Source organism: Neoarius graeffei, chromosome 3 (genome assembly GCF_027579695.1).
Source record: "Neoarius graeffei isolate fNeoGra1 chromosome 3, fNeoGra1.pri, whole genome shotgun sequence".
Classification (NCBI taxonomy): Eukaryota; Metazoa; Chordata; class Actinopteri; order Siluriformes; family Ariidae; genus Neoarius; species Neoarius graeffei.
In genome coordinates this window covers 37,840,546-37,863,752 of record NC_083571.1, presented here as the reverse complement: position 1 = coordinate 37,863,752, position 23,207 = coordinate 37,840,546, and the positions used below count along the sequence as shown (strand labels likewise).

The window sequence follows — 23,207 nt, the reverse complement described above, 5'->3', positions numbered from 1 at the left end:
AAGAGAAGAATTTATTATTTTTAGAAGCGGTTCAATTACTCCAGGCATTATCTGTTTGAATAGATGTGTCGGTAAGGGATCTAGTACGCAAGTTGAGTGTTAGGACTAGGACTGTTTTGGCCTCTAGAGGCCGCTGTTATTTCCTTTTCATGTCGTGTTTATTTTGGCCTCTAGAGGCCGCCACTGTTCCTGTGTTTTGTGTTTGTGTTAATTGCCTAATTATCTTCACCTGTGTCCTTAATTAGTTTGTCTATTTATACCCCTGAGTTCAGTCCTCTTGTCACGGAGTCTTTGTGCTGTTATGTTTATCTCCAGTTTCCTTTGTACTGTGTTTTTTTATCTTCTTAGCTTTTGTATTTTTGCACTTTGCTTTTCTTTTGGATTATACTCTTTGGTTTTTTTTTGTCTTTTGTTTTGCCCTGTATATAGTGTATATAGTTTAAATAAACCTTTTGATTCTTTTTCTACTTCCGCCTCACGCCTCTGCATTTGAGTCATCCCCCTGGTGGCCTAGTGGGGGTTTGCTGGATTATCACACCAACGAACCAGGTTCGAATCCCAGCAAAAACCCTAACAGAAAGACTCCGTCATGACCGACTCAGCAGAGGCTGCTTCAACTGTCTACCCGGCCAACCTTCAGGGAATTATGGCAGCTTTGACACGCTTCGGAGCGATCATGGACGCTCATGGACGTACGCTCACCAGCCAACGTGAGGCCCTCGCTCGCCACGAGGAACTGCTTCAGCAAATTGGGAAAACCCTGGCACAGCTGACATCTCTGCCTGCATCTCCTGCTCCTGATCCAGTTCCTGCTCCTGATCCAGCTCCCACTCCTGCTCCAGTGCCTCCTGCAATGCTGCCTTCTTCACCTCGCGAACCCAGCCTTCCTGCACCACAGAGGTATGACGGCAAGCACAGTGAGTGCCGAGAGTTCCTTACCCAGTGTCAACTCACCTTTGAGCTTCAGCCTACCACCTACACTACGGATCGCCGCAAGATTGCCTTTGTGATCACCTTATTAGCTGGTAAGGCGCGAGCCTGGGCTACTGCTATCTGGCAAAGACAGGGACCTGAGTGCTTTGATTTCCAGCTGTTTTCTGAAGAGATGCTTCGGGTCTTCGATCAGGCAGACATGAGTACCGACGCAGCCCGAAAGCTCATGTCCATCCGGCAAGGAGGAAGCGTCGCAGATTACGCCATCTCGTTCCGAACACTCGCAGCAGTAAGTGGATGGAACGAGACTGCCCTGGTGTCAGCCTTCCACCATGGTCTGTCTGACCCCATCAAGGACGGTCTGGCCTCTATTGGATGCCCAAGTGACCTCGAAACCCTCATCTCACATGCTATTCGTCTGGACAACAGGATGAGAGAACGCCACCAAGCCTTGAGCCCCCCCAGCCTCCCTACCTCTACCTGGAGACCGTCTACCTCCTTCAGTGACTGTCCAGAACCCATGCAAGTGGGTCGTACTCGCCTCTCCGCATCTGAGAGGGAGCGCAGAAGGAGGGACAAGTGCTGCATCTACTGTGGCAAGCCTGGTCACTTCCGAGCATCATGTCCCGAACTCTTGGGAAAAGGACCGCCCCGTCCAGCCGAGGGAGGGTTGTGACGGGGCCTACCCTCTCTCCCGGACTCCCTGGCCAAGGAATCTACATCCCGGTCTCCATCTCCTGGGGTGAGTCTGTCCACTCTTGTCAAGCTTTGATAGACTCGGGGGCGGCTGGGAACTTTATGGATATTCACTTCGCCCAAAGCATCAATATTCCGACTGCACCTCTTGAAGTCCCACTGTCTGTGTCTGCCCTCGATGGCCAAGCGTTAGGTGATGGAAGAGTCACCCAAGTTACTTCTCCAGTTTTCCTCCAGTCTCAAGGTCACAAGGAAGAAATATCCCTGCACCTGATTCCTTCACCTGAGTTCCCAGTTATTCTAGGCCTTCCTTGGCTTACTCGCCACAACCCTCGCATAGACTGGGTAACAAGCCAGGTTGTGGAATGGGGCCCTGCATGCCATGCCTCTTGTCTGCTCTCTAGCTCTCCTGTGTCTCCTGCCGAGCCCCCTGATCTCACCGAGTTATCTCAAGTTCCCACAGAGTACTGGGATCTCAAGGAGGTATTCAGCAAGAGCAGGGCCGCCGTTCTTCCTCCGCACCGGGCCTACGACTGTGCCATCGACTTGCTCCCTGGGACTACCCCTCCTCGTGGCAGACTGTTTTCACTCTCTCAGCCAGAACGCAAGGCCATGGAGGAATACCTCAAAGATGCCCTGGTCTCTGGGTTTATTCGACCCTCCACTTCACCTGCTGGAGCCGGCTTCTTCTTTGTCAGCAAGAAGGATGGGGGGCTCCGACCATGTATTGATTACAGGGGCCTGAATAAGATCACTGTGCGCAACCGATATCCCCTTCCGCTGATGTCCACAGCTTTCGACCTGCTCCAAGGCGCCACCGTCTTCACCAAGTTGGACCTACGGAACGCATACCACCTCATCCGTATCCGACAGGGAGACGAGTGGAAGACTGCCTTTAACACCCCGTCTGGGCACTACGAATACCAGGTGATGCCCTTCGGACTCACCAACGCACCAGCTGTTTTTCAGGCCCTAATCAACGACGTCTTAAGGGACATGATTAACCTATACGTTTTTGTCTACCTCGACGACATCCTTATCTTTTCCAAGACCGTGCAGGAGCACCGCCACCATGTCCGCCAGGTTCTCCAGAGGCTGCTACAGAACAATCTGTTCGCCAAGGCCCAGAAATGCGAATTTCATGTTCCCGAGGTCTCCTTTCTGGGATTTATTGTACGGACAGGCCAACTCCAAATGGACCCTGCCAAGACCCTGGCCGTCCGGGATTGGCCTACTCCCAAGTCCGTTAAGGAGGTTCAGCGGTTCTTAGGATTCGCTAACTTCTACCGCAAGTTCATCAGGAACTTCAGTTCTGTGGCAGCACCCATGTCTGACCTCACCAAAGGGACAGGTGGATCTTATGGCTGGTCTCCTCAGGCAGAAAAGGCGTTCAAAGACCTCAAGGACCGCTTCTGCACGGCACCCATTCTGGTTCTCCCGGACACCTCCCAACCATTCATCGTGGAGGTGGATGCCTCGGACAGTGGTGTCGGCGCGGTGCTCTCTCAACGTTCGGAAGGAAAGCTGCACCCCTGCGCTTACTTCTCCCACCGCCTGAGTCCTGCTGAGTCCCGGTACGATGTGGGGGATCGAGAACTGCTAGCGGTCAAACTGGCCCTTGAGGAGTGGAGGCACTGGCTGGAGGGAGCACAACATCCATTCCTGGTTTGGACTGACCACAAGAACCTGGAGTACCTCCAGCAAGCCAAGAGACTGAACCCTCGACAGGCTAGGTGGGCCCTGTTTTTCAGTCGGTTTGACTTCACCCTCTCATACCGCCCCGGCTCCAAGAACACCAAACCTGACGCACTGTCCAGACTGTTCTCTGCCACTAACAGGGAGAATGAAGTCGGGCCTATTATCCCTGTGTCCCGGATTGTGGCCCCTGTCCGCTGGGGTATTGAGGAGGCTGTCCGACGAGCCCAACGCCAGGACCCCGGTCCTGGGATGGGGCCACCAGGCCTCTTGTACGTCCCACATCAAGCCCGGGCCAAGGTTCTCCAGTGGGGTCACTCTTCCCCTCTCACCGCCCACCCGGGAGCTCGGAGGACCCTGGACTTCCTGAAAAGACGCTTCTGGTGGCCTAACATGGAGAAGGAAGTAAGGTCATTTGTCCTGTCCTGTGAGGTTTGCACCAGAACCAAGAACCCATGACAGCGTCCCCAGGGTCTCCTGCATCCTCTGACCATTCCCCGGCGTCCCTGGTCCCACGTGGCAGTCGACTTTATCACGGGTCTCCCTGAGTCACAAGGTAACACGGTCATTTTGGTCTTAGTTGACAGATTCTCCAAGGCCTGCCGCTTCATACCACTGTGCAAACTCCCCTCTGCTCTTGAAACTGCGAAACTTTTGTTTAATCATGTCTTCCGAGTCTTTGGTCTTCCACAGGACATCGTCTCAGACCGAGGGCCCCAGTTCTCCTCCCGAGTGTGGCACGGGTTCTGCAAGGTCATCGGAGCCACTGCCAGCCTCTCCTCTGGGTTTCACCCACAGTCCAATGGTCAGACGGAGAGGCTCAACCAGGACCTGGAAACCACCCTGCGAGGCCTGGCTATGGATAACCCGACATCGTGGAGCACCTGGCTGCCATGGGCGGAGTACGCCCACAACACCCTGCAGTCATCGGCCACCAAGCTGTCGCCATTCCAGTGCCAATTCGGGTTCCAGCCACCTCTGTTCCCGGACCAGGAGGAGGACGCGGGGGTGCCCTCGGTCAACCAATATGTGAGACGGTGTCGCAAGACCTGGAGCAAGGTCAGGAAGACCCTCATACAGACCTCCAGAACCAACCAGACTCAGGCCAACCGCCATAGAAGACCTGCACACGCTTTCCACCCTGGGCAGCGTGTTTGGCTGTCCACTAAGGACCTTCCACTGCGGGTGGAGAACCGCAAGCTTGCTCCTCGCTACATTGGCCCCTTCAAGGTGGTGCGCAGGGTGAACCCTGTCTCCTACCGGCTCCAGTTGCCCCGGACTCTGAGGATCAACCCCACTTTCCATGTTTCCCTGTTACGGCCCGTACTGACGTCTACGTATGCCCCTGCCCCTAGGAACCCCCCACCCCCCCGCATCTTCCAGGGGCAGACTGTGTTCACTGTGAATCGCCTGCTTGACTCCCGCCGGGTCCGCGGCGGGTTGCAATATCTGGTGGACTGGGAGGGCTATGGTCCTGAGGAGCGCTGCTGGGTTCCTGCTCGGGATGTCCTTGATAAAGAACTATGTCGGGACTTCCATTCGGCCCATCCGGATCGCCCTGGGAACGTCAGGAGACGCTCCTAGAGGGGGGGGTCCTGTTAGGACTAGGACTGTTTTGGCCTCTAGAGGCCGCTGTTATTTCCTTTTCATGTCGTGTTTATTTTGGCCTCTAGAGGCCGCCACTGTTCCTGTGTTTTGTGTTTGTGTTAATTGCCTAATTATCTTCACCTGTGTCCTTAATTAGTTTGTCTATTTATACCCCTGAGTTCAGTCCTCTTGTCACGGAGTCTTTGTGCTGTTATGTTTATCTCCAGTTTCCTTTGTACTGTGTTTTTTGATCTTCTTAGCTTTTGTATTTTTGCACTTTGCTTTTCTTTTGGATTATACTCTTTGGTTTTTTTTTTGTCTTTTGTTTTGCCCTGTATATAGTGTATATAGTTTAAATAAACCTTTTGATTCTTTTTCTACTTCCGCCTCACGCCTCTGCATTTGAGTCATCCCCCTGGTGGCCTAGTGGGGGTTTGCTGGATTATCACACCAACGAACCAGGTTCGAATCCCAGCAAAAACCCTAACATTGAGGCTTTTGATGTAGAGATTAATGAGAGTAATTCAGTTTCTTTTAGGGGAGTAAAACATTCTAACTGATGATCTGATACAGTTATATTGTTAACTACAAGGTCACTTTCATTGTCTAACCTTAAATTAGTAGTTTGAATTTTTTGTCGGATATTCTCAATTTTGTCATTAAAAAAATTCATGAAGTCGTTGCTACTACATACTGCAGGTGTGCATGTGTTGATAGTGGACTTATTCCTGGTTAATTTTGCTACAGTATTAAATAGGAATCTAGGATTATTTTTGTTATCTTCTATTAGGGAGGAGAGATATGTTGATCTCGCAGCACTAAGAGCTTTTTTATACTTCAGGAAGCTCTCCTTCCACGCCAATTTGAACACTACCAATTTTGTTTGACGCCATTTACGTTCCAATTTTCGAGTGGTCTGTTTTAATGTGCGAGTGTCATCATTATACCAGGGTGCTAATTTTTTGTCTCTGACCATTTTCCTTTTTAGAGGAGCTACATTATCTAAAGTATGGCGGAATGTTGACTCTAAGCATTCAGTTGCCTGATCGAGTTCTGCAGGGGCTGACAGTGACCCAATCAAAGTTGACAGCTCTGGGAGATCATTTATAAAGCTCTGTGCAGTAGTTGACGTGAAAGTACGTTTAATACAGTAGCGTGGTGAGGTGCATATATTATTACTCAGACATATTTTGAATGAGATGAGACAATGATCTGAGATAACTTCAGACTGTGGAAGTATGACTATATTGTCTACGTTTAATCTGAATGTTAGTATTAGATCAAGGGTGTGACCACCATTATGGGTCGGTCCTATGACATTCTGCTTAATCCCGACTGAATCTAAGATGGACACAAACGCTGTTTTAAAAGGGTCTTCTGGGTTATCAAAGTGAATATTAAAATCTCCGACAACTAAAGCTTTGTCTAAGGAAATAACCAAATCTGAGATAAAATCTGCAAATTCAGAAAGAAACTCAGAATATGGCCCCGGGGGCCTGTAAATAATAAGCAATGGAATTAACTGGGTAGACTTATTTTTTGAGGCTACATACATTATATGAGTATGAAGAACTTCAAATGTATTAAATTTATAACCAGGTTTGTGTGTTACACCTAGATAATCGTTATAAATTACCGCGACGCCTCCTCCTCTGCCAGTTAGACGAGGCTGGTGTATATAACTGTATCCAGGAGGACTCGCTTCATTTAATGCTATATATTCATTTGGCTTAATCCATGTTTCTGTTAAACACAGTACATTAAACTCCTGATCAGTAATGAGTTCATTAACCATTAGCGCTTTAGATGTAAGAGATCTAATATTTAATAGCCCTACCTTTAGATCAAAGGTGCTGGCAGCAGCTGTACAGTCAGTCTGATCTAATTTTATATTGATTAGGTTACTGGAACAAACTCTCTGAAAATTTCTACCTTTTTGTTGAGCTCGGGGAACAGACACAGTCTCGATGTAGTGGGCCCTGAGTGACGACTCTGTGCAGCTAGCAGACAGTCGGTTTAGCCTGTTCGTCTGCTCCCTGGCCTTGGCTCTGGATTGTCAGAAATTAACTAGGCCTGTTCTGAGACTATGACCTATGCTGCAGGAAATGAGAGCAGCACCTTCCCGAGTGGGATGGATACCGTCCCGCCCTAACAGGCCAGCAGTGCCCTCAAAATTAGCCCAATTATCTATAAAGCCCACACTGTTTTCAGAGCACCACCTGGACAGCCAGCAGTTCAGCGACCATAACCTGCTGTAAGCTACATCGCCACGCCGCATTGGGATGGGGCCAGAGCATACTACAGCATCGGACATCGCCTTCGCTAATTTAAACACCTCTACAAAGTTACTCTTAGTAACCTCAGACTGACGAAGGCGTATATCATTAGCTCCTGCATGGATAACTATCTTTGAGAACCTATGCTTGCCTAGGACCCTAAGATTACCTGCTATGTCCGGCGCCCTGGCTCCCGGTATACACCTGACTAAAGCTGCTGGTGCCCCTAAAGGCTGAGCTAATTTCACGTGCCGTATGATAGAGTCCCCTATAACCAGAGCTCTTTCAGGTTTCTCAGTGGGTGCATCACTAAGGAGAGCAAACCTGTTCGACACGTGACGCGGAGAGGAGTGGTGCTCCCGTGGGCGAGCCTCAGTGGTAGCTTTGGCTCTACGCTTATGCCGCCGAGCCGTCACCCATTCGCCCCGCTGTAAGGGCTCTAATGCCGGAGTTGGGGGATTGCTAACTCCACCTAGGGCGTCCAGACTTTCCCTAACAGAAACTACACTGTTCTCACGCTCACTAACCTGCTCTAAAGCCTGGACACGTGCTTCTAGCACTGTAATCTTCTCCGTCAGAGAGCTAACTAATCTGCACTTATCACAAGTAAAGCTAATAGAGCTATCGCTAGTGACGGAGGAAGAATGACTAAACATCCTGCACTCAGCACACTGAACAGGCTGAAGGTGTGCCATGATGAAAAGATTCACGTACCTTAAATGAAGATCTGTTGATATTAAAGCAGATCAGATGGCCTCCGCTTGTGGAGGAGAAAAAAAGAAAGCTTCCGGTCTCGGGATTCTTCCGAAAAAAGAAAGAGAAAAAACCGGAAAAAGGAAAGCGAAAGTGAAAAGTACAAAAATGAAAGCGACAGTATGATAAAAATGAAGACGATCATTGTAATGCTCTTAGCCTCCCCACACATGCATTTAACCTTCAATTAACACTCATATAAACCTTATATAACATTCATCTAACACTCATATAACTTTCATCTAACACTTATATAAACCTAATATAACATTCATCTAAAATTCAGATGATAACTTTCATATAACACTTATATAATGTCTGTCTAACAGTTATATAACTATATATATTTCCCATGAATTTATATCACAGTATAGTTCCAGTATTTACATTAATTCAGTATTCTCTGGTTTCCAGCAATTCCCAGTGAAGTACAATGTCGGAAGCTGTCCTGCTGATCACGGCCCCTCTGTTCCTGTAGTGTACGATGTTGGAGACGCCACATCCAATCATAACCTGTACGGACCCTACATCAGAGGTGGGTATAGAAAATAAAAATGGAAAGTAAATGAAAAACCACAATGGGGAAACAAGTTGCACCCCGACTGATGAGAACCACAATTTATTTTCAGAGAAATACATTTTACTGCCCTTCATCACATTTTCAGTTAATTGTCAAACAGCAGCAGGCTACAAACTAAACACATGAAGTATGTTATATTAAGGAAGTGATGTTTTCTAGCATAGCTTTAGCAGGAAGAATGATTTACATGCCAATTGGGCTGAGCTTCGAACCACCACAATACTGCAATCAACAGGAAGCACAGAAATATATCAGAGTATTACACATTGTGTGAGACATTCTGTTTAGTGCAGACTGTTAGCTCGATAGCATAGCATTAAGACTCACAGTGAAGTTTGCCTGGTTACCATGACAACCTGACCACTGCCTCCCAAACCATCAAACTAGAAAGTATGTGAAAATAATACAGCACGAAAACAAATTTGCTCTGTTCGAAATGTTTTGCTTTAACATCACAAATATTAGATGGTTTTTGCCATGGTAACATTGTATTCTGACACATTTAGCTAGTTTATCAGCAGTTATTTAAATAACTAGCTAATTTAGCTAATATTTTTGATAATAGGCTGTTAGGACTGGATGGAGGACATGGGGATGCTTCTTAATTTAATGGAATATTCATATTTATTCCTAAACCCCAGGGATTAAAGGTCATTATTTTCCACTGTATATTTTAATGAATTAAAATAAATATCTTAATGTCTCTCCAGCATATTCTGAACCTGGATTCATCACATTCCGAGCGATAAATACGGAAAGGGCAGCGACGGCAATCTGCTCAGGACTCAAACCCAAAACCTGCAACACTGAACACGTGAGAATTAAATCTGTTCTGTTCACACAGCAATTAAAAGAAGTCTTTAAACCAGGAGACTGGTATTTATGAGGCTCTAATTAATATTATTAATATTATTGAAGCTCCAGGGTGTTTCTGAGATAAAGTCTGTCTCTCTAGGAAGATATCTGCCCCATGAGATCCTTATTCTGTCTAAATTTAAAGGCAACATTCACAGACACCACGCATAAAGCACCACTTCACCTGAGGAGTCATTTATACATGTAAATGAGTCTGGAATCATTTATGGATGCAACTGAATCAAATGAGTCATTTGTACACATAAATGAATAAATTTGGAATCACTTGCACATGTAAATGTATCAAATGTGTCATTTGCACATGTAAATGAATGTCCCAAGGAATTATTTGCATACTTGATAGTCCATGTATTAAATGTGAAGCTGGTGTGTGTGTGTGTGTGTGTGTGTGTGTGTGTGTAGTGCTGTATTGGGGGAGGTGGACATTTTCCTGAATGGTCTCCAAAGCAGTGTGGAGATTTCACGGCTTTCGACTGGGATGGTTATGGCACTAATGTCGGCTGGAGCGCCAGTAAGCAGGTGACCGAGGCAGCGGTGCTCATTTTCTACCGCTAAGAGAGAACATTCCAGAACTAACAGCACACAATACACACATCAGTATAGCCTTAATTACTGCATGACTGGGTGTGCAAAAGATTTATAAAGTTCATTCCCATAGAATTTACCAAATCTTTGAGAATTTATTTCCGGATGTTTGGTGCAGGTCATGTTTTTCTCTCTCTCTTCTGATTTGGATCAGATTTTAAAAAATGATGCACTATTACAGGGTGAGAATCAAGTTCAATCCTCATTATATGATGAAAGTAGTTACAGTTTCTTGTATTCTCTTGGATTTATCTGCATTTACTCCTTTCCATTTCTGCTGACGGAGCTGACACTGAGACGTGTGTCTCCTCAATTCTGTCCTGAATCCTGATGTTATGAAATAATAAAGTTTTGAGCATTGCTCTTGGGTGTTGGTTAGTGATTTATTTACAGAATGATTTAACTGGTGAAAGTCTGAGTAATAAACTTGTTGTTGTTTGTATTAATAATGTTTCTCACCACATGCACAAGAACAAACCTGTAATTATTTTAGATCGAGTAAATATTGACCTTGTAGCTTGTCATGATGGTCCTGTAACTGATCATATCATTACAATAGCATTATGTAAAACCATACAGGAGCTGTAAAACACTGCCTTCTTCTAAATAAAAGGGATCAAACACGATTTTAGTCATGGGCCTCATCGTCGCATGTGGTCAGTCACATGACTTTTCTTTTGAACAAGGTCTTTTTATTAATAATTCAAAATTGCAGCAAAAAGAAGAACATACAGGGACCGTCCCAGAGTTTACCAGACATCATGAGCATGAATGAATGCAAATCAAATAGAGACTGTCCCAGCCACCCCTTGACATACAAAAAAAAACAAACAAAAAAAAAACATCCAACCAGACCAGTCCATTACAAACAGAAATTAATTACATAAATAGATGTGCATGTAGGGGAGCACTGTGTGCCTCATGAGAGTTTTTTCTCATCTCATCTCATCTCATCTCATTATCTCTAGCCGCTTTATCCTTCTACAGGGTCGCAGGCAAGTTGGAGCCTATCCCAGCTGACTACGGGCGAAAGGCGGGGTACACCCTGGACAAGTCGCCAGGTCATCACAGGGCTGACACATAGACACAGACAACCATTCACACTCACATTCACACCTACGGTCAATTTAGAGTCACCAGTTAACCTAACCTGCATGTCTTTGGACTGTGGGGGAAACCGGAGCACCCGGAGGAAACCCACGCGGACACGGGGAGAACATGCAAACTCCGCACAGAAAGGCCCTCGCCGGTCCCGGGGCTCGAACCCAGGACCTTCTTGCTGTGAGGCGACAGCGCTAACCACTACACCACCGTGCCGCCCGAGAGTTTTTTCAGCTTCCATATTTTCCACAAAAGACAGGAATGGTTGCCATGTAAGAAAAGAAGCATACAGTTGACCCTTTTATAAAGCAGCAGATCTTCTCCAGTTGCAAGTAATACACATCATTCTTAATCCAATGTCCATAAGTTGGAAGTGAAGAGTATTTCCGTTTATACAAGATGAGCCTCCTGGCCAGGAGGGAGCAGAAAACAACAATGTCAGTTTGGTCCCTGCTTAAGTTGACATCCTGAGGGGTTACTCCAATTATCGCCATGGCTACAAATGGAGTGATTGATCGGCCACAGGTTTTTGAAAAAGCTTCAAATATCAGGCCCCAGTAGTTTGATATTTTCGGGCATGTCCATAACATATGGCATAAAGTGGCTGGGGCCTGTTTACATTGATCGCAGGTAAGGTCAGCATCACCGTATGTTAGAACTAGTCGAGCCTTAGACCAATGGAGCCAATGTACGTGTGGCAGCGGGGGCGTGGTCAAGCGCCGGTCTGTGACAGGAGGGCGGAGTCAGGGAAGGTAAGTGGCAGAATCACTACACCTGACAGCAATTAACCTGTGTTTGTGTGTGTCTTCCCAGTGACCGCACCCTATTTAGGGAGGGAGAGTGAGAGCAGAGGGGCTGATCCCAAAACCAGATGCCGGTTGTGTGTGTGCATCTGTGTGAAGCATATTGTTAGACTGAAAAGTGTGGCAATAAAAGCCTTAATTTACAAACCTGATCTCTGTCCTGCCGTTCTCTGTGCTCCACCCCTAGTCGAAACCGTTACAGTGGTGCCGAAACCCGGGAAAGTGGAGCACCAGCCGATCAGCCCCATGGAGTCCTCCCCGTTCACCGACCTGGTCCACGCCCTCGCCACGGCCCAGCAAAGCCAGCACCAGGTGCTCGTCACCCTCCGGAAGGAACAAGAGCGACGCTTTGAGGCCCTGGTGCTGGCCCAACAAGAAGACCGAGAGGCGTTCCGGCACCTCCTCGCATCGGCGGGGTCCACCAGCGCTCCTACCGTGGGCCCATCTCCCCTCACCGTCACCAAGATGGGCCCGCAGGACGACCCCGAGGCGTTCATCACGCTCTTCAAGCAAGTTGCAGAAGCCTTGGGGTGGCCGATGGAGCAGCGCGCGGAGTGCCTCCTCCCCCTGCTAGCGGGAGGGGTGCAGCTAGCCGCGCTACAGCTCCCCGCCGACCAGCCTACGCGGACCTCCGCTGGGCCGTCCTCCAGCACGTGGGGCGCACCCCAGAACAGCAGCGCCAGCGCTTCCGCGCATTGCGCTTGGAGGAAGTCGGCCGGCCGTTCGCGTTTGGCCAGCAGCATTGGGCTGACAACCGTGACACCGAGGGAATCATCGACCAGGTGGTGCTGGAACAGGTCATCGCTCTCTTGCCAGCAGGAACCGCGGAGTGGGTCCAGTGCCACCTCCCAGCATTGCTGGATCAGGCAGTCGAGCTGGCGGAGGACCATTTAGCGGCTGTCCCGGTGGCAGGACAGCAGATGGCATCTTCTCTTCTCTCTCTCTCTCCCCCTCCTCCTGTGTCCCGTCCTCGCCCCATTCCCCCACCGCGGAGGCGGGGGCCAGCACCACCCCAGCCGGCCCGCCGCACCCGGGGTGCCCTCCTGTTTCTCCCTTCTGTGTCTGTCTCTCCCCCCCTCAGGTGAGTGAGCCCCAGAACACCGGTGCAGAGGGAAAGCCCGGGCCGGTTTGCTGGCACTGCGGGGAGCCGGGCCACTTTCAACAGCAGTGCACGGCGATGGAAGTGGGCGCGGTGGTTCGGATCCCTGACGCGCCAGAGGCCGCCCTCGATCGGGCTGGAGCCTATCGCATACCAGTGAGTATCCAAGGGGATACATATCAGTCGTTGGTGGATTCTGGCTATATTCAGACCTCAATTCACCAAAGCCTGGTGCAAAACGAGGTATTGGGGGAGCACAGGGGGTGAAGATGTTGTGTGCGCACGGGGATGTTCACAGCTACCCTTTGGTGTCGGTCCACATTTTTTTCAGAGGGGAAAAAGTTATAGTGAAGGCGGTGGTTAATCCTTGCCTTACCCACTCTTTAATTTTGGGGACTGATTGGCCGGGATTTCGGGATTTAATGACGCACTTAGTCAAGAGTGGGTCCTGCCAGTTAACGGGGGGAGGTCCCGGTGTCGCTTTGGCGGGAGCAGCTGTCACAGAGCCGTCTACGTCATCTCCGCGTCAGAATGAGGAGCCACCGGCCCCTCCTCTCTCTCTTGGGGAATCCCTTGCAGATTTCCCATTAGAGCAATAGCGGGACGAGACTCTGCGACATGCGTTTGACCAAGTGAGAGTAATCGATGGTCAAACGCTCCAGCCGAACGCCACCCCGTCCTTCCCCTACTTCACGATTATGAAGGATAGGTTATACCGAGTGACGCAGGACACTCAAACTAAAGAACGAGTCACGCAGCTTTTGATTCTGAAGAGCCGCCGGGAATTGGTATTCCAGCCGGCTCAGTTTGATCCCATGGCTGGACACTTAGGGCAGGATAAGACACTAGCCCGAATAATGGCCCGATCCTATTGGCCATCGGGCCATTGGCCATCGGGCCCATTGGATTCGCGGCGATGTTCGTAGGTGGTGTACGGCATGCCGCGAATGCCAGTTAGTAAATCCAGTGGCCATTCCAAAAGCGCCTTTGCACCCTCTTCCATTGATCGAGACCCCGTTTGAGAGAATTGGGATGGATCTCATCGGGCCATTAGATCGGTCAGCACGGGGGTACCGCTTTATATTAGTTCGGGTGGACTATGCAACGCGATACCCGGAAGCAGTGCCTCTGCACAATATCTCAGCATGCGGTATTGCAGAGGCACTCTTCCGCGTCATCTCCCGAGTCGGAATCCCGAAAGAGATTCTGACTGATCAAGGCACTACATTTATGTCATGGACACTGCGTGAACTGTATGGGTTATTGGGGATTAAGCCGATCCGCACCAGTGTGTATCACCCACAAACAGACAGTTTAGTGGAACGGTTCAATCGCACCCTCAAAAATATCATTAAAAAATTCGTAAGTGAGGACGCACGTAATTGGGATAGGTGGCTCGAGCCCTTGTTGTTCTCAGTGTGAGAGGTTCCCCAAGCCTCCACGGGGTTCTCCCCGTTCGAATTATTATATGGGCGTAAGCCGCGCGGCATCCTAGACGTGCTGCGGGAAAATTGGGAGGAGGGACCTTCACAAAGCAAGAATGAAATTCAATACGTTATGGACCTGCGCGCAAAACTCCACACGCTCACCCACCTAACCCAGGAGAATTTGCGGCAGGCCCAGGAACGGCAAGCCCGCCTGTACAACAAGGGTACGCACCTTAGGGAGTTCACCCAGGGAGATAAAGTACTCGTACTGTTGCCCACTTCAAGCTCCAAATTGATTGCCAAGGGGCAAGGACCCTTTGAGGTCACATGGCGAGTCAGGGACGTTGACTACGAGGTAAGGCGAATGGACAGGGGTGGGGCGCTACAAATTTACCACCTCAATCTGCTTAAACTCTAGAAGGAGGAGGTCCCCGTGGCATTGGTGTTGGTGGTTCCGGAGAAGGTGGAGCTGGGGCCAGAGGTTCAAAAAGGGGCATTGACATCACGTACCCCTCCGGTCCCCTGTGGAGACCACCTCTCCCCGACCCAGCTCACGGAGGTTGCCCAGTTGCAGACTGAGTTTTCGGATGTGTTCTCGCCCCTGCCCGGTCGCACTAACCTCATAGAGCACCACATAGAGACGCCCCCAGGGGTAGTAGTGCGTAGCCGCCCTTACAGACTACCCGAACACAAAAAAAGGTGGTTCGGGAAGAACTTGAGACCATGCTCGAAATGGGCATCGTCAAGGAGTCCCACAGTGACTGGAGCAGCCCGGTGGTCTTGGTACCCAAGGCCGATGGGGCGGTCCGGTTCTGTGTGGACTACAGAAAAGTCAACGAGGTGTCTAAATTCGATGCATACCCAATGCCTCGTATTGATGAGTTGCTCGATCAACTTGGCACTGCTCGCTTTTATTCGACACTGGATTTGACGAAGGGATATTGGCAGATCCCCTTGACTCCCCTATCCTGAGAAAAAAATGACCTTTTCCACACCGTTTGGTTTACACCAATTCGTCACCCTTCCGTTTGGGCTGTTTGCGGCGCCCGCTATGTTTCATCAGCTGATGGATAGAGTCCTCTGCCCCCACGCCACTTATGCGGCCGCGTATCTAGATGATATCATCATCTATAGTAATGACTGGCCGAGGCACCTTGAACATCTGAGGGCCGTCCTTAGGTCGCTGAGGCGAGCGGGGCTCACAGCCAGCCCAAAGAAGTGTGCGATTGGGTGGGTGGAAGTACGGTATCTGGGCTTCCACTTGGGCAATGGGCAGGTGCGTCCCCAAATTAATAAGACGGCAGCGATTGCGGCCTGCCCGAGGCCCAAGACCAAAAAGGGGGTGAGACAGTTCCTGGGGCTGGCTGGCTATTACCGTAGGTTTATACTTAATTATTCGGATGTCACCAGCCCGCTGACTGATCTCACTAAAAAGGGGGCCCCAGATCCGGTCCAGTGGACGGAGCAATGCCAGCGGGCTTTTTCAGAGGTAAAGGCTGCACTGTGTGGGGGGCCACTTTTACATTCCCCTGACTTTTCTCTCCCCTTTGTGTTGCAGACCGATGCGTCAGACAGAGGGCTGGGGGCAGTTTTGTCCCAGGAGGTGGAGGGGGAGGACCGCCCCATCCTCTACATCAGTAGGAAGCTGTCAGTGCGTGAGGGGCGCTACAGCACCATTGAAAAGGAGTATCTGGCGATCAAGTGGGCGGTCCTTGCCCTCCGTTACTACCTGCTGGGGTGCCCTTTCACCCTCTGTTCGGACCACGCGCCCCTCCAGTGGCTCCACCGCATGAAAGATGCCAATGCGCGGATCACCCATTGGTATCTGGCACTCCAACCCTTCAATTTTAAGGTGGTCCACAGGCCGGGGGCGCAGATGGTCATGGCGGACTTCCTCTCCCGTCAAGGGGGGGCGAGTCGGCTGCGGGCCGGACAGCCGCCCGGCCTGAGTCGGGCGGTGGGGGTATGTGGCAGCGGGGGCATGGTCAAGCGCCGGTCTGTGACAGGAGGGCGGAGTCAGGGAAGGTAAGTGGCAGAATCACTACACCTGATGGCAATTAACCTGTGTTTGTGTGTGTCTTCCCAGTGACCGCACCCTATTTAGGGAGGGAGAGCGAGAGCAGAGGGGCTGATCCCAAAACCAGATGCTGGTTGTGTGTGTGCATCTGTGTGAAGCATATTGTTAGACTGAAAAGTGTGGCAATAAAAGCCTTAATTTACAAACCTGATCTCTGTCCTGCCGTCCTCTGTGCTCCACCCCTAGTTGAAACGGTTACAGTACGATCTTAAACTGAACAACAATGTGCCTTAGACAGATAGAGGATGAGTACATTCTCTGAATAGCTTTGTGCCACACATCATCCTGAATCCGTTCCCCAATATCTTCTTCCTACCTTTGTTTCAAAGAGTTCAAAGGTTCAGGATAATAAACATTCAGCAGTTCATAGATTTTACTTATGGTCTGTTTTTCCTCTATGTTGCATCTAAGGACAGAGTCTGAAAGGTATTGGGTAGGGCAGAAAGGAAAGTAACTGGAGTGAAAGGCCATAAAGCTCCTGAGCTGTAAATACCTATATGTGCTCTGGGGATGCCAAATTTCCCCATTCACTGTTCAAAAGAGGCAAAGGTTCCATCAATATGGAGGTCACAGCCAGGGCCGGATTACGGACCGGGCCAGTCACCCAGGGGCCCAGGGGGGCCCATAGTGATGCCGATGCCAATTGTGACATCAGAGGGCCTCTATTCTCTAGGATCTTATGACTACTTACACTGTTATAGGGCATATCTGAAGAAAACAGAGGGAAGGGGTGGGTTGGTGGGCGGCGGGGGACAGCAATCAGAGGGCCCCTGGCCCTGCTGTAGTGCCTCTCATGAAAACTCCTGAGGCCGTAACGTCTGCCAACTTGGGGTTCAAGGAAGTAGGGGGAATGCTTTCAGAGGATCCTATGATTATGAAAGCCCCTGCTAAGGGTCGTGACTTCTGGCTATCTGGGGGCACCTAGAGAGAGCCCTAATGGGAAAGCGTACTGTTAAGAGTAGCACCAAATTCTGGGCCCTATGGACCTAGCTCAAATGGACCACCCCCTACAAAAAAAAAAACTGACTCCCTATGGGGCCCCTGATACGTAGGGCCCTGGTGACTGAGTCCCACTTCCCCCCTACTTCGACGTCCCTGAAGAGAGCCCTCTGATTACAAATGTCCTTACAAAGGGCCTCTGATTTACCAAGGGTTTTGGTGTTGGGGTTCGTTTTTGTTCCTTACTTCATGTCATGTCATAGGCAGATAACAACATGCCTTGTGTGCCTCAAGCCGGGGACATGTACACGCGAATTTGGCAAAGCAAAGCGAAATTCGCCATTCATTCCTATGAGGGAAGCAAAGTGGGGCAAAGGCAAGCGAACAGGGCGAAGCGAAGTGAAAATATTTGGCCAAGTTTAATATTATGCAAATGAGGAGTGAATTTCGCCTGCGGCGGCCAATCAAATCAATAACATAAATGTTTTAATCGATTTGATTCGCCGCTACGACCTCAAAGCCGTTGCAAGGACTAGTGTAATTTCAGTGAGAAATTTCAGAAGTCTAAGTGAAAATCTAATATCGATTTTCCAATGGACTGACCAGAAAGGGCAGAGACTTGGGCTCTCTCTCTATATATAGGCTCCCTGCTTCAGTACTCCTCACAACATTCTGACCATTCAGCTTGACAACTTGCTCTGTGTTCAGCCTGTTCAACCAGACTTGTTCAGCAGTTTAGCATCCAACAGCCTTTTTAAAGGCTTATATCCATTTATATATTATCTCATCTCATCTCATTATCTCTAGCCGCTTTATCCTGTGCTACAGGGTCACAGGCAAGCTGGAGCCTATCCCAGCTGACTATGGGCGAGAGGCAGGGTACACCCTGGACAAGTCGCCAGGTCATCACAGGGCTGACACATAGACACAGACAACCATTCACACTCACATTCACACCTACAGTCAATTTAGAGTTACCAGTTAACCTAACCTGCATGTCTTTGGACTGTGGGGGAAACCGGAGCACCCGGAGGAAACCCACGCAGACACGGGGAGAACATGCAAACTCCACACAGAAAGGCCCTCGCCGGCCACGGGGCTCGAACCCGGACCTTCTTGCTGTGAGGCGACAGCGCTAACCACTACACCACCGTGCCGCCCTTTATATATTATATTATATTATATTATATTATATTATATTATATTATATTATATTATATTATATTATATTATATTATATAACACATCACTGCACATTCAAAGGTTCAAAGCCTTTCTTAAAGGCTAGTGCATTTCCAACAGCCTTTGTGAAGGCTCATTGTCTTTAATTATTATATTATATTATATTATATTATATTATATTATATTATATTATATTATATTATATTATATTATTAGAAACAACACTGCACCTTCAAAGGTTCAAAGCCTTTTTCAAGGCTCATTGACTTTAATTATTGTATTGCGTGTGCGTTTGTGTGTGTATATATATATATATATATATATATATATATATATATATATATATATATATATATTATAATCAGTTGTGAGAAATTTAGGAAGTCCCAGTGAAAATTCAATCGATATAACACTTCCACATTACACTTGGCATCAGTAATATGGATTGCAAACAAAAAAGTGGGGCTTGCTTCAAAACGAAAAGCCAAAAAAATTAGGGAGGCAAAGCAGGCTGATTTTTTTTAAATGTGCCTTTTATTTCTAACTTTTTCGACAAGCCTCAAGATTCAAGTATTGATAATGTCATCAGTGGCCCGAGTTGTAGCAATGAAGAGATCGCTACTGGCTTGATCATACAGGAGCCCTCACAGACCCAATCAAGCGTAGACCCGACCTGTCAGGCTCAGGCCTCAGGCCCACAATCATCGCCTGAGAAAGTGTTTCCAAGTGAGGAGGAGTGCACGGAGCCCAGTTTCACACCAGAAGCTTGGGACTCCAACTCCAGTTGTGAAACACTTAATGACCCTGCTTTATGGCCAAATACCACAACCGACCAAGACTGTACTCTTGTTAGTACAGGAGACTCACTGTCAGACCAGGCATCGCCTGAGAAAGTCTTGTCAAGTCAGAAGGGGTACACCGAGACCAGTATCACACCAGAAGCTGGGGGCTCAAACTCCTGGTGTGAAACAGATAATGACCCTGCTTTATGGCCAAGTTCCATTACTGAACAAGCCAAGTCGATTCTGGTTAGTAGAGGAGCAGCTGCTTTTCAAAATCGAAGTGAAAAGTACCCTGCTTCAAGTAGGGATAGGACAATGGGGGGCATGACTAGGAGTTTCACAAATTCCTTACTCAAATGTTCTCTACCTAATGGCCAATCTGTGACTAGGCAGTGGCTACTTTACTCCCCTTCAACTGGTTGCATCTTTTGTTTTGCTTGCAAGCTATTTTCAAGTAAGCACAATGCGTTTGTCCACGGGTTTTCTGATTGGAAATATTCTGAGTGTATCGGTGAGCATGAGAGGAGTGAGGAGCATAGGGCTTGCATGCTAGCATTACACAATCGCTCCAAAAACACAGGAAGAGTTGATTCTGATTTTGTCAAACAAATGGATGCAGAGAGGCAATACTGGTGGGAAGTTTTGAAAAGAGTTGTTGCTGTAATCCAGTTTTGGGGGGAGAGGGGCCTTGCTTTCAGGGGAGACAATGAGCAGCTGGGATCACCTCACAATGGTAATTTCTTGGGCATTGTCGAACTGTTGGCCAAATTTGATCCTTTTCTAGCCGACCATCTCCAAAGGTTTGGAGGCAAGGGCAAAGGCTCTGTGTCCTACCTCTCATCAACAATCTGTGAGGAATTTATCCACTTAATGGGAGAAAGAACAAAGGAAGCAATTATCAGTGAGATTAAAGAGTCCAAATACTTTTCTGTTATAGTTGACTCCACTCCAGACCTTGCTGATGTGGACCAACTCACTTTTATTTTCAGGTTTGTAAATAATGGTGGAGAAGTAGTTGAGCGTTTTCTGGCTTTTGAGCCTATTGGAAATCATAGTGGGAGCAGTTTGGCTGAGTGTGTTGTTGCTATGGTGGAGAACCTGGGCCTAGACTTAACTAACTGTAGAGGCCAGTCTTATGACAATGCAAGTAATATGTCAGGAAAGTACAATGGAGTCCAAGCTCATCTGAAATGAATAAACCCATTAATTTGTTATGTCCCCTGTGCAGCACATTCGTTGAATTTAGTTGGTGTCAATGCTGTTGACAGTTGCCCAGAAGCTGGCCGTTTCTTTGACTTTGTGCAATCACTATACACATTTTGTACCTCATTAACACACAGGTGGGGAAAGGTGTTTCGTGATACAGATGTGAAACTCACATTGAAATCGTTGTCAGGTACTCGCTGGAGTTCAAGAGCTGAATCCACAAAGGCTCTTTGGAAATATTATCCACAATTGAGAGAGGCACTGAACAATATTTCCAAAGATTCACAGGAGAAACGTGAAACTAGAAGCGAGGCCTCTGCACTCCGTGGCAAGCCGGACACCCTAGAGATAGCCTTCATGGCACACTTTTGGGATACAATACTGCAGCGGTTCCAAGCCACAAGTCTGCAGTTGCAGAAACATAACATTGACATACACACGGCTACACGGCTTCTCCTTTCACTTCGTGACTTTGTGGCAGAACAGAGAGACAATTTCGCCTTTTTTGAAGGGTCAGCTTTAAATGTTACCCATTCAGTCTCCCAAGACTACAGGCATGACCTCCAGCGCACAAAGAAGCGCAAACGTATGGCTGATGAAAGTGAAGAGCCAGGTGTTGAATTTAGTGGAAAAGAAAAGTTTCAGATTGAAACATTCAATGTTCTAATTAACAAACTTGTGTCCTGTCTTAACCATCGGTTAACTGCATACACACACTTGACCAATCTTTTTCATGTTCTTTTCATGCCTGACAATATGTCCAACAGTGAGCTCACTTCAAGGGCCAAATCACTTGCTGCAGCATATCCCACAGATTTGGACATGAGCCTGGCAGATTAACTTGTACAATACAAATCATTCATGTCAGAAAATCAAAAATGCCCAAGTACAATGCTGAAGACCATGGTGGATTTGGATCTACAGTCCACTTTTCCAAATGTCTACATAGCACTCAGACTTTTTTTGATCCTGCCTATTACAAATTGTGAAGGGGAACGTTCATTCTCCAGACTGGCTCGTATTAAGAATGAAATCAGGATGACAATGTGCCAAAACCGCTTGAATTCACTTTCTCTTCTGGCAATTGAATCAGAGTTGGTCCGACAGCTTAACTTTGATGAATTAGTGGATGACTTTGCAAGAAGGAAGAGTAGGAAAAAACTTATATAGACTTATATAGCCTAGAATGAATTATTCCTTAGGTACGGCTTAATTATTGACATATCCTAATCAGTTTCCTGAATGAATGAATGAATGAATGAATGAATTTATTTTATTTTTGAACATGTATAAAAAAATGTATGTAACTATTTGTACATACAAAAGAAAGAAAACAAGAAAGTGACAAAAAAAGAATAGATGAAATAACATAAAGAGCTAAGACATTACAATACACCGCACATTGTTTGAAAAAGGAGTGGGAAGAAGTACAATACTTTTTTAATTTCCCACCCCTTTTTAACTACCCCGAAATCCAAACTACATTAATACTCCTATAAAAATATATACCATATATACACTTCATGAATATCTATATAAATATATAATTACAAAAATAAATATATACTACATACCATATATATACACTTCATAAATATCTATATAAATATTTAATTACAAAATTAAATATATACTACATTCCATATATACACTTCATAAATATCTATATAAATATATAATTACAAAAATATATATATACTATATACCATATATACACTTCATAAATATCTATATAAATATATAATTATGAAAATAAATATCTACTACATACCTATCCCTGTAAATATGAAGATATAAACTGTCCCCATAAATAAATATATACCATATACTAAGTTAGTTCTAATATAACAATCAACCCTATTCTATTTATCCTTCATCATCCTCCGTTAACATACTTCCTCTTCTATATACTTGTTTAAAAAAAAATTTTTGTACCTTTTTTTAAACAGATTTATATTTGCACTTTGTTTTATTTCTGTCTCCAGTCTGTTCCATAAAGTCACCCCACAGCTCGATACGCACATGCTTTTCATATTTGTTCGAACCTTTGGTTTTTTAAAATTTAGGTCTCCCCTTAGATTATATCCCCCCTCTCTCTCACTAAACATTCCTTGTATATTTTTCGGCAATAGATTGTTTCTCGCTTTGTACATTATTTGTGCTGTTCTGAATTTGACCAGATCCATAAATTTCAACACGTGTGATTTTATGAATAGTGAATTTGTGTGATCTCTGTATCCTGTTTTGTTTATTGTCCTTATTGCTCTTTTCTGTATTGTGCATATCGGCTGTAGAGTGGTTTTGTAGGTGTTTCCCCAGACTTCGACACAGTAAATCAGATATGGCAAAAATAATGAGTAATATCGAGTATGCAAAGATTTGCAATCAAGAATATGTTTTGCTTTCCATAGAATTGCCAAGCACTTTGCCAGTTTTGCTCGTACATATCCTACATGAGGTTTCCAGCAGACTTTATGATCCAAAATCACACCAAGAAATTTAATTTCCTGTACCATTTCTATCTTAGTATTGTCTATTATCAATTCTACATTACAATCTATTTTGTGTCTCCCAAACAACATGATCTTTGTTTTGCTTAGATTTAATGAT

General features: G+C 47.0%; 1 protein-coding gene across 1 annotated transcript in view; it reads left to right on the top strand.

Annotated features, from left to right (window-relative positions):
- Positions 1-9,951, top strand: part of LOC132882786 (intelectin-like) — a 30,165-nt gene extending 20,214 nt beyond the window's left edge. The window contains exons 7-9 of the mRNA XM_060915895.1: positions 8,355-8,475; positions 9,231-9,334; positions 9,799-9,951. Coding sequence (XP_060771878.1) covers positions 8,355-8,475; positions 9,231-9,334; positions 9,799-9,951 — 378 coding nt within the window. The remainder of the gene's footprint in view (positions 1-8,354; positions 8,476-9,230; positions 9,335-9,798) is intronic.
- Positions 9,952-23,207: the final 13,256 nt, after the last annotated feature.